Here is an 18,209-nt window from a genome sequence, read left to right on the forward strand (position 1 = left end):
TGATACAATCATGCATCATTACCGGACATCTGTTTTTTTATTCCAGATTTCCAGTAAACTATAATCATTCCGGACATTCTGGCCGGCAGTTTAAAATCCTTACATGACCTCTGATGCAAAGTAGCCGGAGCCTGCATAGCTAAAATATGTCAAGTAAAATAACAAAATTATGAACTGACTGACTTGAACAATCAGCACACTGATTACCTGACTATTGACAAGGTGACTTACTGATTGTAGGATAATCAACGGAATAATTCAATGATTATTTGACCATATTGACTCCTCTCTTCTCCACTCCTGTGTTCTCTCTGCTCTCCAACAGCCTGTAGGTTGTGATGGGCTGCTATATAGCAGTAAAACCCTTGACTTGTGCGGTGAATGTGGAGGGAATGGGACCTCCTGTCACCGGGTTTCTGGAACATACAGGAAGGGACTCGCACAGTTAGGTAACACACACACCTACATAAGAGAAAAAAACACACACACACACACGCACGCACGCACGCACGCACGCACGCACGCACGCACGCACGCACGCACACACGCACACACGCACACACACACACACCTCTCTCTCTTTCTACTGACATGAATTGAATGTTTGAATGTGGATTGAGTATAGTTTCTAACTTATTCAGCCTATGCACTTCTGACTCTGAGTCTGCCACTTATGACTGCTCTGATGTAAAAGAAAATATATTTTTTAAGATGTCTTCACAGTTCAGTAGCCTTCAGCATCCTTCCTCCTTTCAACCTTTCAACAGAATCTTTGTTACCTGGCAAAAAGTCAAAGCCGTCTCTTCTCACAGTCACAATGCACCTTCAGTGCCGTGATCTCTGTTGCATCTCTCTCAGGAAGAGGCTAACCAAAGTCTTATACCACGGTGCTGTTTGTTAGAGAAAGGAGGAAAAAAAGACCTGTATTGGTAGTGGAGGCTCTTATTGTTTGTCAGTAGGCCTATAGAGGTGCAGATCCCTTTCTCTCAGGTCAGATTCTGTTCATGTTGATACAATCTTTGTATCTTTATATTCTATATTCTCACATTGGTGGGAGAAATTTGATAATTTGTTATCTAATCATTAGAATGATTAGATAACATTTACATCCTGAATACTGTATTAACACCCTAAACTTTTGTTTAGGGGTGATTCATATAAACCTACTAACACTCAGGTGCTGTAGGTCAGGGGTTTCCAAAGTTGGGGCCGGGACCCCACATGGGGTCGCAGGACACTGACAGTGGGGTCGCAAAATTATTTTGGGTCATCAAAAATGTTTACACACCTGAATAGAATTCAACAGAATGAGTGAAATACAATGTAAAACTTATTGCATATACAATTTAACCATAATTATTACAAAACCCCTGCATAGCCCTAGGCTATGTGCGGACAAATGCACACCAAACGTGCACGCTTAAAATGACCTCCGGGGTTAGGTTGGGGTCGCGAGTCAATGGCAGCATTATTTTGGGGTCGTGGGCTGAAAAGTTTGGGATTCCATGCTGTAGGACGGTGTAGGTGAGGAGCATTTTAAGAATGTGGAGATGATTCCTGAAGCTAAAATATGGTAGTGTGTAAGGACTGAAGTCACACAGTGTTGTGAAGACATTGTTCAAGGGTCAAGGATGTTTATTGTCAATATCTATTTACAATATAGAGCCTGGTAGCAACATTGCTTGTAACAATAAAACAATATAAACTACTTAATAACTCAAGTATTAAATAGTTGTTAAGTAGCTTAATTAATTAATTAGAGGAAGAATAACAGTTAATCTTGCTCTTCTGTGCCGGAACTCCAGAGGAAATCTGTTGGAACAGATGGTTGGGTGGTCACTGGTCAGCCTCTGTTGGTTTTCTTCATGTTGGTTCCATTCAGCTCCTGGATGATGGGCATCAGGTGCATCCGCCTCCCGTATTCACAGTGTGTGCTCATCTGTCACCTCTAGGCTATGTGTTCATCACCAACATCCCAACTGGAGCCACAGACATTCAGATCATAGAGAGACGCAAGACTGAGAACATCCTGGGTGAGAACCTACAACCTTCTGTAAGCCCATATTACAGTGTAAGAAACCAACAGATTGCACAATGGCTTTGAAACTGTACCCTTGTGTTAGAAGGAGAACGTTTTGGTAAGCTAACCCAAGAGGTTTAGAACCTATAATATTCAGTGTAATCCGGTGTACGGTATCCATTTGTAAATCAGGAAACAATCAACAGGAAATAATAGTCAAAATGTAACCAAAACAGCGTTCGGCGTCAACAACCAGCTTTTCAAAATATCTGTAATCTTTCCTCACAATTCGAAATGGATTTTGTGTACAGCCCAAGCTCATCTGCATTCTGATTTATTCTCCTATCAAGGATGCTGCCCTACTACTACAGCTCATCATTTTATGCAACCTATTTACCTTACATTGACTACTACTAACTAATGAGTTTCATTCGGCATGTGTAAACTGTGAACTACCTTTGGGTCCCCATCTGGTCTGGTCTGGCTCTGTTCCTGCTGACGTGTCTCTTCCTGTCTCTAGCCCTATCAGATGAAGCAGGCCATTTTTTTTTCAACGGAAACGCAGTGATCGACAACCCTCGCAACTTCCGTGTGGCGGGAACGGTGTTTAAATACCGTCGTCCCAGCAACGTGTTCTCAGAGGGGCTAGAGTACATCATTGCCCAGGGACCCACACTGCAGGGCCTAAATGTCATGGTAATGCGTTCATATACACACAACCTTACAGACACAGCGAGAGACAAAGAGAGAAGTCATAAATATGCATAAAGGTGTTGATAAGATTCCTTTTCCCGTTTTGATTTATATTTTCTGAAACGTCTATGGAATATTAATGAATGGCAAGTTCTTTTCTGGCACCAGCGCCGTTCAAAAAGTACCATAGCATAGCATACCATACTGTACAGGTATAATACCAAATCATAGATGTTGTAAATAAGTGTAATGCTTAATCATGGTGTCGTCCACAGTAACAGTTCTTGTATTGAGTTGTCTTTCTTTTGAAATGTACTTTATTCTACATGCTGTTAATAAATCAATCAACAATATCGACCCTTGGTCCAGCAGAACCAAACTAGTGGAGACCTTGCATTCTTGTCTACCAAAACCCTATATTGGTTGACCGGAGTCTCAGAGCTCTAAACTGCCTTTTCGGTTTTCGCTCTACATTAAACATCTTTGCTGGAAATAGCCGATCTACAAGCATCGCAGCATGACACGTAGTGAGCTTGTAAATCTGCTATTTTCTGCGAAGGTTTTTCCGCATGCATAATAATGTTAACCAATCCTTTTCTGCACATCCACATAGTATTACAACCTGAATGGAAAGCTCCCCCATATCACTTACGAGTACACCGTCCCTCATGACGTCAGCACAGCCACAGATGACATCGCCTCAGGCCCCAACCACACCAACAACGAGGTGGATGCCAGGGAAGGTCACGGCAGCTCGGCCAACCACAGCAACACAAGAGGGGTTGTGGCGTCATCTCTCCACCCATTAGATGTCCAGCTGGGAGCCATGGACCAATCTGAAGTTGACCTGGGTGCTGCTGTGGACCAATCCGATGTCACGCTTCAGACACCCCACCCCCCACCACCGCCACCACCAGTGGCCATGTTGGTCTACAGGCCGGCTGCCGAGGACAGCAGTGATGTGTTCAGCCACAATGATGTGGAGGAACGAGGACCTCCAGCACCAGCCAGCTACCGTGAGTGAGACATATATCTGTCTGTCTGTCTGTCTGTCTGTCTACTTGTCTATCGATTGATTGATTGATTGATTGATTGGATGATTGATTGATTGATTGATTGACTGATTGACTGATTGATTGATTGATTAATTGATTGACTGATTGACTGATTGATTCATTGATTGATCTACTCCGTCTTCAACAAGGGAGTGCCTCAAACTCGATTGAGATTCAACCGTCCAGTCCTAATATCACTCACCCTTCCAAGCCCCTCCTCTTCCGCCAACCAGACCACTTCCTGGACTTCCTGTTCTCACTTCCCGCTGGTTCACCAGGCCACGCCCCCTGTGTATCAGGCTCCTCCTCCTGCTCCGGTCCACAGCTCAACGAGTCCTCGGGTTTAGACAACACACTGCTGCTGAAAGGGTACCCAGGTAGGAAAGGCTTTAAGTTCAGATTTTACATGATTACATTTTAATGTCTGTTGAATTCTCAATCTTTAGACGAGAAAATGACACAAGAAATATTCCCATCTCATATACCACAATCCAGACAATCCCACAAAAATGCCTCAATAAAGCAAGTTTTGTCATATGTTTTATTTTAATGGCCCAATATGAATTGTAGGTATTTCCTCTTCTTTTGTCTTCTTCAAATGATATATTAGCCTATACACTGACACCATGGCGCGTAAACAGCGCCTGAAACTGTGACTCCGCCCACCACCGGGGGAAGTTGTGATTTTCGCTCGTTCACTGCAATGCAATTTGCGGCATTTTCAAAACAATATTGAGCAGAGTAGCGATTATCAAACGTATTTGCAATGCCATACGTTGAAAGATCTGTTGCCCGTGAACAAGGCACGCTACCTGCGCAAGTTAGATAGCATCGGCATAGATGTTTGTCCGTATGTGATTAAGGATTGGACCAAGTTGCATTGGCAGCCATAGAAAATTCTTACCCCAGGCTAAAACCGGATGTGACGTTTTTGGGCGTTCCTGTCTAGCGTGGTGTCAGTGTATTATAAATAATCATTTCAGTCAAAGATTTTATTTTTCAGAGGTAACTGCCTTTTTACCAGCAAACATTATTACATTAAATCATTATTACAGTATGAATTGCATGTATATTCTCAAAATCATTTTTATTTTATTTAACCTTTATTTAACCAGTAAAAACACATTGAGACTGCGTCTCTTTTACAAGTGGGAACTGGCCAAGAAGCAGAAATAAAATTACACTTCAATACCACATCGTCAGTGTTACATTTTGGACCAGCAAATACAACATCCAGAATACATCTTACAGTACCTATGAATAAATACAAAAAGTCCCCAGTCCTACTATTTAGTAGCAGGGCAAAATACACCATATACACAATCTACATGATCTGAACCAATAAAAAAAATATATATATAGGCATGAACATAGGCTAGTACATATCCAAACATGTGCAGGTGTTGGACTGTACATCAAAGATGATCCTTTTGAAACTTCTCAAGGGAACTTTCAAAGCCAATTTTAGTCTGGACTGTAGATCATTCCACGTCACCAGGGGCCAAAAAAGGCCAGACATTTTTTACCCCCCTCGGATTTGAATGCTGGTACTACACACCGCAGCCAAGCATTTGACCTGAGGTTTAGGCCGTTTTGGACCAAGTTGAATTTGGATGAAATGTAAGACGGCAGGTCACCCAGAATGGCTTTATAAATGAAAATATGCCAATGCTGAAGCCTGCGAGATGCCAATGAGAACCAACCGACTGCAGCAGACAACGTGCAGTGATGTGTTCTGAAAGGTGAGTTAGTTATGAATCTCAATGCAGCATGGTACAAGGGATCCAATTTGGTCAAGGTTGAGGAGCAGGCAAACCTGTAAATGGTATCACCATAATCCAATTGGGACAGAAAGAGACCAATGACCAGTTTTTTACGAGCTGAACAAGCAAAACAAGCCTTCAATCTGTAGAAGAAACCCAAAGTGAATTTAAGCTTTTTGCACAAGGAATCAATATGAAATTTGAAGTTAAGGTGTTTATCCAACCAAAAGCCAAGGTATTTGTAGCGTTCCACCCACTCGATGGGAGTTCCATCTAGAGTGGAAATGCTCATTGGAGCTGAAATAGCTCGTGGAGTGAACAACATAGCTTTAGTTTTGGTGCCATTTAGCATCATTACAAATTATAAATCATTATAAATATCTAAGTGTGCAGCCTCCATCAATTATTCATTATGTAGTTGTAATTAACTATCTTGTTTTTGTTTATTATTTTATTTTTATTCATAATGCCATATTACATCATTGTATTGATTCTGTGATGAATAAAAAAAAAATAGAACACATTTTATTTTATTAAACTTTATTAAATCTCTCTATTCCCAGGTAGTGTGACTCTGCAGTCATCAGCCTTCCTAGAAGACAGCTCCCCCTATGGCCTACCAGAGGGACCACAACACAACCAAACCCACACAAACACTGACACTGATTCTCTTACACACTCCTACACGCACGCTGCAGACACACAATCAGAAACACACAGGGACGCACACTCAGATGTACACCCTGATAATCGCACAGTCACTGACATACACTCAAACACAGGAACACACATTGACACAAACTCGGAGACACAAACTCTCAATTTGGTACGACTCCAGCAAGTCTCTGCAGTCCAAGCTGCCAGCACAGAGAGGTAGAGGAAAGAAAACGACTCCAGACTTTAGTTTTTTTCAATTCAATCTGCCACATTACTGTATAAATATTTAGTCGTTACTACATTGGAACCGGTTTAGGTGATGAAACGACATGTATTCGACGGTATTGAACAAAATAAAATATCAGTCAGTTCTAACTAACTATAGAAGGCTTCGGAAACACAAAGGACATTGAAATTTATGAGTCAAATCTTTTCTCCTTTCCTCAAGCAACGATTTCGATGTAGGTATGGACCCGGATATTAGTCTGGCAGACATGTATCGCTGGAAAGTCTCGGCTTATGCCCCATGTAGTTCAACATGTACCACAGGTATGTGTGCGCACACACATGCAAAACAGTGGTACTGCATATAAACATATTATACTTACCATTACACATTTCCACACATATAGGCACACAAATGCATTTTGCTGTATTCATTGTCTCCACCAGGCCGAAGGCATGGGGAGAGAGTATGTTTTGCACTCCGTCCGTGTGTGTGTGTGTGTGTGTGTGTGTGTGTGTGTGTGTGTGCGTGTGTCCGTCCGTCCTTCCTTCCTTCCGTCTGTCCGTTACCAGCTAATCTCCGGCACCGTTGGCCCGATCCATGCCAAACTTTGCACACACACTCCCTGGATGCCAACGACGAACCTCTGCCCCAAATATTCCTCAACGGCATGTTATAGCGCCACCATGAGGCCGATTTAGGCAAAACACATTTCTGTATATTACTCGTACACATTTTATCCATACATCACACAATTCGGTATACACTATCTCCATAGTCATGTGATCAACACGGATCTGCACCATTTCCCATCTTCCATCCTGATTGGCTAAGATTGGCTTCCAAAGCTCACATGATTGGTCCGTTTCAAACAAAATGCCACAAATCACAAACACAGTGTGCAATTTCCATGAAATTATACACGCACATTTCCACTAGGCCGAGGACGACATGCCACTTATTTTCATCCAAATCAGCCTCACGGTGGTGCTATAACAGGGCAATTCCTGTTTTTACCTATAACTGCATCGATCTGTATGCAACTTATGTACGTGCACTCCCTAAAGGCCATGGAACACATTTTCCCTGCATCTCTCCACATCTGCCGGTTATAGCGCCACCATGAGGCCGATTTCTGAAAAACACATTGTTTATGTTAGTCCCACAGATTTCATCCAAATCTCACGCAAATCGGTACACATGATCTCTGTAGTCATGTGATCAAGAGTGGCCCGTTTTGTACAAAATGCTGCACATGTCCTGCTCATCCAGAATTATATCCTCAATCCTTGCAAAATTGTTGCAAAAAACAAACAAACAAAAAAACATGTTTATATACTCCTAAACATTTTGCCAAACATCACACACACTCCTATCCTCCTGGTGGAGACCTGTGCCCAGAAGGGCACTTTTTCTAGTTCTATAATGTTTTTCTTTTCTTCCCCCAGACAAAATTGTTAAGGTATCTACTGCATGTATTAACCACTTAAACCCTATACACTTCATTGACCGGGGTCCCCCAAGTGTCTGTACTTGGCGCCCAACCTTTTCCATCTACAACCAAATCTTTTCAGTGAAATCCACAACGTGTCACGTTGTTGTGAGCTTGTAGATTTGTCTGTCCATGCACAATCAATCTCTAGGCCAATTTATTTGGTCTGGCACAATCATTCATTACAGTTAGTGTGGTTCAATTCATTAAATTGAGTTCTGATTGGGCACTGTCATTATGTTCCTGGTTTTGGTGAGGTTAATATTAGGGTAAGGTTCTGTGGAGGGTATTTATTAATGCTTAATAGCATTCTCTTTACCAATGTCATCTGGCAGTTGAATATCCATTGCCTATTTTATTTGCTTCTGGAAGTTTTCCCCCTCCAAAACATGTATTGTGTGTGTGTGTGTGTGTGTGTGTGTGTGTGTGTGTGTGTGTGTGTGTGTGTGTGTGTGTGCGTGTGCGTGTGCGCGCGTGTGCGTGTGCGTGTGTGTGCGTGTGTGCGTGCGTGTTATTTCCAGGTATCAGTGCTAGCTATGCCCTGTGTGTGCGGTATGATGGCACTGAAGTAGACGATAGTTACTGTGATTCTGTGACCAGACCTGAACCGACCCATGAGTTCTGCACCGGAAAGGAATGTCCTCCTCGGTATTACAATCACTGACTTTACACAGTTAAATCCTCAATGTAACATTCAACATTAATTTAATGTACACTGTAGGAAACTAACAATCACATTATCCTGCTAATGTATGTATTTGGATGCCAAGTGCCATTTGCACTTGGCAGGAAAGTGCTGGTTATGTTTTATGATGATTACTGGGGAAATAAACAATGTTGATAATTGGACTACTTTGAGATAAATTCATCATCTACATATCCCATAAATGCACTCTTAGTTTATCTCAGAGTAGTATAAAAGAGAGTAATGACACTCCCGTTGACTCTCATTGTAACAATGGAATGCGGAAGTGCTCATTCTATCTCAATGGAATAGTTCCAGCCATAGGAGCAATGTTTGGAACTATCGCCCATAGGTACCCGCTTTGCGGCGAGATCAAAGCGTGTCACCACTCTCTTATTACATTACTCTGGTTTATCTATTAACCCTAAGTATGCTTACTCATGAGGCTGAGAACACGGAGCCATCATAGCCTTGATAGTGGTGGTTGGACAGTGAACTAGACATCACTGAAGGAGTACTCTAGAATGAACATCAGATAGGAATGAATGAATGGACAGTGGACAAGACATCACTGAAGGAGTACTCTAGAATGATAGTGGTGGTTGGACAGTGAACTAGACATCACTGAAGGAGTACTCTAGAATGATAGTGGTGGTTGGACAGTGAACTAGACATCACTGAAGGAGTACTCTAGAATGATAGTGGTGGTTGGACAGTGAACTAGACATCACTGAAGGAGTACTCTAGAATGATAGTGGTGGTTGGACAGTGAACTAGACATCACTGAAGGAGTACTCTAGAATGAACATCAGATAGGAATGAATGCATGCATAAGAACGCTGTGACAGAATGTGTAACTTCTCAGACTGACTGGACCAATTGGTGGGAGTCATCTCCATAATTCAAACTGATTAGTGAGATGTGATGCAAGGAAATTATTTTGTGATGATGACTCATCCTTGTACCTGGAACCTCTACCTCTGCCAATTTGGTCTCAGAGCTGTTTATTCTTCACTAACCCTTGATACACACTGTATTGCTTCAGGTGGGAGACCAGTGGTTGGAGCGAGTGCTCTCGAACCTGCGGCGAGGGTTTCCAGTATCGCACCGTACGCTGCTGGAAGATGCTGTCACCTGGTCTGGACTCCTCTGTCTACGACCTGCTGTGTCTGTCACAGGACTTGCACAAGCCAGCCAATAGGAAGGCCTGCCTTGGACAGAGCTGTGGACCGCAGTGGGAGGTCTCTGATTGGTCGGAGGTAAGTAAGGATGGTAGTGTAAACAAAGCTTTTGTGTTGGTCTGTTCGAAAGAAATGTTTGTCTCAGATCATATAGGGGGGTTCTGATTAGTTAGTGATAATTCAGGGAGAACAGTTATAACAATCAGAACCATAACATTGTATGTCTGTATTAAAGAACTAAAGGAAATAAAGGTCCTGTACCTGTGTCAGTGATTCTTTATACTAGAGATGTTTCCAATGAGTCAAGTATCGAAAAAGTAATCGAACCGAAAATTGTAGAGCTTCTATTTTCCGAAAATCAAGAAATCCATAATTTTAATCAAATAAAAAGGCAATGCATTGCTCAAAAGGGGAAATGAGAATATTCCTCACCCAACCTTCAAGTCGAGGGAGGCAACAGCAGGTTCCCATTTGTCCTAAAGCTCTGAAGGGTTTCAGAGCTAAACCCTCAGAAATGTTCCTTGACCAAACTTGTCTTCTTCCAGATCTCCAAGTTTTCTGGACCCACAACTCTGTGGTTTATCAATTTCTTATTATGGTTTAGTATTGGCTATAAAAGAGTCTTTTTCACAAACCACCACCAAACTAAACACTCTTTTTGATACCCAAAATGGAACGCCCAGCTGCCTTACTTCCAATACTTGTATAGCTGTTCCTGGTACCTCACTTCCTGGAACTATTGCTAACGTGCTTTGACATGGCATGGCATGGTTTAACTACACAAAACAAACATATTTTGGGGTTTCAGTATTCAACCATATTTTAAACAATATATTCCCTTGTTATCACCCAGTATGTTATGTCAAATATTCTTTCAATACTCATACCAGGACAGGAAATCTGTATATTTTAGTGGATTAAGCTGATGCTGATTTATGTATTTATCTGTGTGTACCTGTACATGTGTTTAGTGTTCTGCTCGTTGTGGGTCTCGAGGTGTACGGACTCGCGAAGTTCGTTGCTCCATGGAAACCAGGCTGTGTAACGACTCCTCTCGACCAGTAGAAAGCCAGGAATGTGAAGGCCCGCCCTGCGACAGACGATGGACAGTTTCTGATTGGGGACCTGTGAGTTTTACACACAATCACTTAACACAGGGTATGTTTAGAATCAGAATCAAGTTATTATCAAGTTATACAAGGAATTTACTTTGGAATGTGGTGCAGTGAAAAGTCAACAGAAACATTAACAATGTAACATTAACTGTAATGCAAGACTATCAACAAGGCACTGAACATAATGGAACTCACATTCATGCAACACATTTTTCTACCATGATTTTTAGCATTTTTGAGAATATTATTTATATATATATATACATACAAACTATTGACGTTTTCTACATTTTGCTGTGAAAACCCTTGTGAACCATTTACGCCACTTGCACATTTTAGTATGTCAACTATACTGTATGTAACAATGTTCACTTTGTAACTGGCTGTTCTCCTATTGTCTGACTGCAATGGCAGTGTTTAAGGCATCCTTGTACTTCTGTTTAATAAACATTTCAAATGTGTGTGTGTGTGTGTGTGTGTGTGTGTGTGTGTGTGTGTGTGTGTGTGTGTGTGTGTGTGTGTGTGTGTGTGTGTGTGTGTGTGTGTGTGTGTGTCAGTGTTCAGGTGTGTGTGGGGAGGGCAGGATGCTCCGTACAGTGGCATGTCGGTCGTCGGGTGGGGTGGTGATGTCAGAGGAGCAGTGTGACCAATTGCTGCGTCCTCTGGCCGTGTATCCATGTGGTGACCGAGATTGCGCCCCTCACTGGGTGGAGCAGGAATGGCAACAGGTACACAGACAGGGCAGCAACGCAGCATACAGCAATATGGTTAAAACCAGGTTAATCTGTCTGAAATGACCGTAGCAGTATAGTTTCTGAATTAAATCATTGACGTTAACTAAATAAAAGTTATACATTAATGATAGGGATGGCTGTACTTTCTTCCAAATGTTATGTTAATAATGTTAAGGTGTGTGTATGTGTGTGTGTGTGTGTGTGTGTGTGTGTGTGTGTGTGTGTCTCAGTGTAACGCTACATGTGGTCGAGGAACGCGTCAGCGTCAGGTAGTGTGTGCTGGTTTGGAAGGAGGTGTATTCAAAGAGTTTCCTGACAGTAGCTGTGACCCCGCCAACAAGCCTGAGACAAGCGACGCCTGCTTCCAAAGACCTTGCTCCAAATGGTTTACTACGTCCTGGTCGCAGGTATCTGTCAAGTTGTTCGTAATATCTCGAATGGATAAATAAAGGTTAAACAAATATAAAATAAAGTCTGTCTTCTCCCCTCTCCTCTCCTTGCAGTGCAGTAAGACGTGTGGCAGTGGCGTTCGTGTTCGAGAGGTGAAGTGTTACCAGGGAGAGGAGCTCATCACTAGGGGACACAGCTGTGACTCTGCCCTAAAGCCAGAAGCCAGACAAAGCTGTGAGGTCCAGAGCTGCCCTACTGAGCCACCAGGTAGTTAAGGCCCTGACACGCTGCAGGCATCAGATGCACACATTGTTTACAACAGCTGTAGCCTTACTGGAAGCGCCAAGTAGACACGTCAAAACTTGTTGACGCGTCTTTCAGAGCTCTGTTCTGTTTTGGAGTGTAGAATTATCCTTGCTCTTGATACCATCTCAGGATTAGATGGTCCCAGTATTTAATTTTACACATTATAAACTGGATTTCTGAGTGCATGCCCATTGCAACAGTATAAATGATCAGAGGCTTGCGCCACACTGACTGTAATAACTGTGAAACAACCTGATTCTCAATTAATCTGTGTGTGTGTGTGTGTGTGTGTGTGTGTGTGTGTGTGTGTGTGTGTGTGTGTGTGTGTGTGTGTGTGTGTCTGTGTGCGTGCGTGCGTGCGTGCGTCTCAGCCCCAGCCCCAGTGGCATCAGCAGCAGTAGAAGACTCCTGTCAAGACAAGCCGACAGCCAACTGTGCCTTAGTGCTGAAGGTCAAACTGTGTTCCCACTGGTACTACAGAAAGGCCTGTTGCCAGTCCTGCAAGGCCCCAAGACCGTGAGCTGTCAACTACAACCTCTAACCCCAACTCCCCCCCTACCATTGGTACAGAGGGTCAAATGCTTTCCTCGACCCTTAACCCTAACCTAGTAGCCATTTACACCCTACTACTGGAGTTAATGGTCACATCCTTCCCATTTCTATCCTACTCATGAAGGAATCACTGAAGGTTGAAAATGTTATCAGACCTCTCATAGCTTTAAAAATGACCATAACTGTGGTATTGCATGTTCAGACCAATGACCATGAGTCATGCTATTCTTTATTCTTTATTGGGTTCCCCATTAGCTTCCACAATGTGGTCGCTAGTCTTCCTGGGGTCCACAAAAAAAAATGCTATAATTCACACACCTTCACCGCTGACTTTTACAAAGCATTCGAGGAAGCCATTGCATTCTATTCATTCCAATACAGTTGGAAAATCAACTTGCTGAGACGTGAAACTTGCTTGCACCATGAACTTTATGATTTATTTGTTGTTTTTACTCACTACTTCTTTGTTTTTTGTTTTAATGCGATTGAAAGTGCAGATTCCTTTTAAAAGAAAGATCAGAGAAGCAGATTATTTTAGCGTTGATTTATCACCTGAGTTAAAACAAGATGGGGTCTAATAACATTGTGGCTTCCCTGGGATTTCTGATCACATCATATTGATTAGGTCAGTCTTGCTCAAATATGAAGGAAAGGGATGGTGGGACAGTGGATCTGACATTACGAAATCACAACAAATATTCACCAATTATTTCCCCTCCAAAAAAATAAGTGAAAGAATATTCTGTACATATTTGCATTCTTGTCCTACTGGCAGTATACACAAGCAATGATGTGCAGACATACACAAAGACAGACCCCTCTTTTAAACGGCTCGCCCCATAGGCCACCATAGCAACTGGGAAATCGGATAATTATTCCACAATAATAGAAAATGGTCATCAATAATGTATAGTATATGTGATGTGTGTGTGTGTGTGTGGTCTAAACATGCAGTACCACCGGTATGGTCCTTTAATAGATAGAAGGCTTTAGTCAGGGAACTGACATTCACCATAACCGTGGTCCCCAATCACCTCCTCCCCACACAATGTGAAGACAGTCCACGTATAGGACACACTTTACCGTCCGCTTCCCTCTATCATCTCTTCCCAATCCTTCCCTTTACCTCTGAAACAGAATGAGCCAATATAACTCCTGGGGCATCACTCTGGCCCTCCCCTCTTTCTGTGTCACTTCAGGACTTCAAGGTGCTAAAACCCCCCTTCTCTGCCCATTTAAGCTCCCCAACCCCTCCCCGGCCTTTCTTCATCCTAAGGTGCTATAATATACCACAATGAAGGGTGTGTTCTGTGTAGGTTGGCGCCCTTTGCCTGAACACAAAAGGCAGCTCCATCGTTACTGTGGCAACAAGAACTAGAGAGACCAGACCAGAGACCAATCACTGTCGAGCCTCAGCTCGGTCCCAACCATTTCCTCTGCTGTACACACAGAGTATGCAGAGTTTGGTCAGTAGTCTCTCAAGCCAGACCATCACTTCCACAATCTTCCAATGCTACAGAGTGTCATTCTACCCTGTAAAAGTCAAGAACAGCAAGCTGTCATCTGCTCTAAAGAACGGAGGGGTATTCGACCAATTACGATGAATTACGTGTTCATTTAAAATAGATTTCCATTTCTGCCTATAGAAGCTAGCTAGATAAGCTTGGACTAAATTGGTTTCCATTAGAGTCATACACAACTGCACAGGAGATAAGTGGGGGGAGGCAGGACATCTGCTTTATTTTCTACTAATTTTCAGAGCTTCCAAAGTACATACTGTAAGGCAGTCTAGGCAGAAGCATTGGAAAATTGTGGGAGCCATCCCATTTGTCTTGAGAGATAGGTCAGCTTGTACCATTGGCACCGTGTTAATCCTCTTTTTGTTAACAATGAGATGTTGGCTACCAATTGTACTGTTAACCATAATTACTCATTAAAGACTATAGAAGAGGATTAAGAGCTAATATGGCTGCCAAGGATCTATCAAACTCTGTCTACACAGTAAAATTCCAAGTATTCATTTAACTCTGAGAGTGCACAAATCTGGGGGTTCATTAGGGTATTGTGTGTGTGTGTGTGTGTGTGTGTGTGTGTGTGTGTGTGTGTGTGTGTGTGTGTGTGTGTGTGTGTGTAGGTGTGTGTGTGTGTGTGTAGGTGTGTGTGTAGGTGTGTGTGTGTGTGTGTGTGTGTGTGTGTGTGTGTGTGTGTGTGTGTGTGTGTGTGCGTGTGTGCGTGCATGTGTGCGTGTGTGTCCTGTCTCAGTGGTCACTTGTGTCCTTTTGCTTTTTGTAGTACACTTGTAGGACAAAGGGCACAGGTGTGACACTTTCATCAATCAAGTGATGACACCCTGAACCTTTACTGTCATATTCACTGATTGCTTTATGCCTGAAGGTCTATGACTGAAAGCTTGCTAAATATATAAAAAAAAGATGCTTCAGATTTTGCACAGTTTCGAGTGTGCAGAGGCTTTAATTTATACTCTCATAGTTGAACGAATACTCAGGATGTTTAGTGTATTGCTCTGTATCCATCTGTCCTGTGTCTGTCTCTCCTAGAAGTGTTGTTTAACTGTTGTTACATTGTTTACAGAGCTGTTGTTGTTATTGTTATTGTTTACTTTGTCAGAGGTGAGGAATAAAGAAACAGTTTTTGGACAACCATTTGTAACCCAAATATGTCTTTTGTTCAGTTGAACACTGTAAAGTTCAGATGGCATCTGGAGCTATGGAAGTGACATTTCCAAAATGACATGATTGTCTAATTCAAGCTCTTAACGAGGAGTCCAATCATTCATTGATCACTAGGAATCAAATAGACCCTTACCTTAATCAAGGTTTGACACAGGCTGTAGCCTAAAGTGGTCAGGAGGTGCACGCACATCCCGGGCTAATTCAACAGGTGCTTGAACAAAAAGAACAGACTGCAAAAGAAAGAATAAGTCTGCACACCGTTTTGAAAGCTCCCCCAAAACTTTATTTACCAAGGCGGGGTAAAAAAACACGTTTCGGCCTCTGTGGCCTTCGTCAGGTATATAGTATATACCTGACAAAGGCCACAGAGGCCGAAACGTTGTGTTTTAAAGACTTGTTCTTTCTTTTGCTGTCTTATATAGCCTGTCTTATAAACTGTCAGACTAGCCTAATTTGCAATACATCTAAATCTGTTATCCCCCCCCCCCCCCCCACACACACACACACACACATTCATCGATATCTTTTCCTCAGACAGACACTAAATAAAGAGAGAGGAATTGCCAGCCGAGCAATCTTCGTTCCTACTCTCACCTATGGTCATGAAGTGTGGGTCATGACCGAAAGAATAAGGTCGCGAATACAAGCGGCCGGAATGAGTTTTCTTCGACGGGTGGCTGGCATCATTAGAGATAGGGTGAGAAGTTCAGTCACACGAGAGAGACTCGGAGTAGAACTGCTGCTCCTTCGCCTGGAAATGAGCCAGCCGACTCACCTTAGAACGTCTCGGAATCCCCCAGGAGGAAGTCACTTATGTTGCTCTGGAGAGGGAAGTCTGGAGCACTCTGGTGGAGCTGTTGCCCCCGTGACCCGACTACGGATAAGCGGTTGAAGATGGATGGATGGATGGAATTTCCAGCACTCACATGTTTAGTACAAGTACACAATGCACTAAACAAAAAGAATCAGCATTTACTGGACAAAAGACTCAATCATAGTAATTCAAATTGAGCTGAAGCAGAAAGTAAATTGATAATTTGCAGGAAAAGCGGAGACCCCATTCACCAGAACAGAACTGAGGGTAGTCATTAAAAGATCACCAGAAATGTGATGCGTGTGTTGTTATGGTTGTATTGTTGAAACCTAATCACACACAAGCATCCAGACCACCCAATAACCATCTGCAGTAGCACATCTCTGTTCAGTTCAAACCTGTCTTAGTTCTGCACGGCACCGTTTTACAGGATACGTTCTGTCCAACTCCAGCCCAGAAGAACTTGAGGTGAGTGTGCCATAATTATGTACGCCATTTAGTTAGATTACTACTCAAAAATGGACTGGATAAAGACCTGTATTCTTATTTCACTAATGGCTCTGAATATTTGTGTATGAGGTGTCGGACAGATTTGTTTGTCATGTGTGTTCCAACTCCAGAACAGAATTGTTATATCAGTTGAACTTTCACCTCAGTTCAATGTTTGGAAAAATTTGAATTTAAGTAATTAAGGTTTGTATTATTTAAAAATGTGTAATGTGTAATTAAATTAAAACCTGCTATTAATTGGCCAATTATACAATATTCAGATTGAAAATGACAACAAATTACTTAGTAAAGTAAACATGCTGGTTATTTACTTGGGTATAGTCCTTTTGCTAGACTTATGGCCTCTTAAGTGCCAACATTGGAACACAGCTCTCTATAGCACTGCTGACCAGTGGCATGGGCCAGCTATCCATGTGAAATCTTCTCTACTTTCTGAACACTTTTGCCACACTTTGCCTCTACTCTAGACCAGAAAAAAATAGCTTATATATATTTTTTATTTTTCAAGAAATAAATGTTAAATATTTGCTTATATGCGTGAACCACGTGTCAGTATGGAGGACTTATTCTGACTTATTCTGATTTAATGTTTTGTACCTCATTCCTGTCTTAATATCCAGATGGCCCTTAAATCTGTGGTGTATGGGCTGTCAGTGTTGTGTGTGTGTTGCGTGGAGAAGTGCGTGTCATTCTCCAATGGCTCTGTGGCATACTCCTGTGCCAGTATGATGCCAGGACACAAACCCTTCCTCCCTGCCAACTCCAGCTCTCCATACACCGTTTATGTCTCTGCTGCCATCTATAGGCCCGGTGACATCATCACAGGTGAGAACCAGCCTAGGTATATTAAAATTGGCATCACTATGACTCAGACATAACCATAAACAAAGCTGCTATCGCCATATATAGGCAAGACCACGGCCACGTCACTATGACTCATACATAACCATAAACAAAGCTGATATGGCCATATATAGGCAAGACCACGGCCACGTCACTATGACTCATACATAACCATAAACAAAGCTGATATGGCCATATATAGGCAAGACCACGGCCACGTCACTATGACTCATACATAACCATAAACAAAGCTGATATGGCCATATATAGGCAAGACCACGGCCACGTCACTATATGACTCAGACATAACCATAAACAAAGCTGATATCGCCATATATAGGCAAGACCACGGCCACGTCACTATATGACTCAGACATAACCATAAACAAAGCTGATATCGCCATATATAGGCAAGACCACGGCCACGTCACTATGACTCAGACATAACCATAAACAAAGCTGATATCGCCATATATAGGC

The 18,209-nt window shown here is 42.4% G+C and overlaps 1 protein-coding gene across 1 annotated transcript in view; it reads left to right on the plus strand.

The window, feature by feature from the left end:
• The window catches only part of LOC306942992 (ADAMTS-like protein 2), a gene marked incomplete at its 5' end in the record, with an annotated part of 27,003 nt that extends 11,558 nt beyond the window's left edge, over positions 1-15,445 (plus strand). The window contains 14 exons of the mRNA XM_079529198.1: positions 326-449; positions 1,953-2,033; positions 2,541-2,716; positions 3,327-3,729; positions 3,918-4,145; positions 6,095-6,404; positions 6,637-6,737; positions 8,428-8,554; positions 9,637-9,850; positions 10,744-10,899; positions 11,445-11,615; positions 11,852-12,028; positions 12,125-12,278; positions 12,689-15,445. Of these exons, the coding sequence (XP_079385324.1) occupies positions 326-449; positions 1,953-2,033; positions 2,541-2,716; positions 3,327-3,729; positions 3,918-4,145; positions 6,095-6,404; positions 6,637-6,737; positions 8,428-8,554; positions 9,637-9,850; positions 10,744-10,899; positions 11,445-11,615; positions 11,852-12,028; positions 12,125-12,278; positions 12,689-12,837 (2,571 nt within the window). The 3' untranslated portion in view covers positions 12,838-15,445. The remainder of the gene's footprint in view (positions 1-325; positions 450-1,952; positions 2,034-2,540; positions 2,717-3,326; positions 3,730-3,917; positions 4,146-6,094; positions 6,405-6,636; positions 6,738-8,427; positions 8,555-9,636; positions 9,851-10,743; positions 10,900-11,444; positions 11,616-11,851; positions 12,029-12,124; positions 12,279-12,688) is intronic.
• Positions 15,446-18,209: the final 2,764 nt, after the last annotated feature.

Source organism: Electrona antarctica (genome assembly GCF_951216825.1).
Source record: "Electrona antarctica genome assembly, chromosome: 19".
NCBI lineage: Eukaryota > Metazoa > Chordata > Actinopteri > Myctophiformes > Myctophidae > Electrona > Electrona antarctica.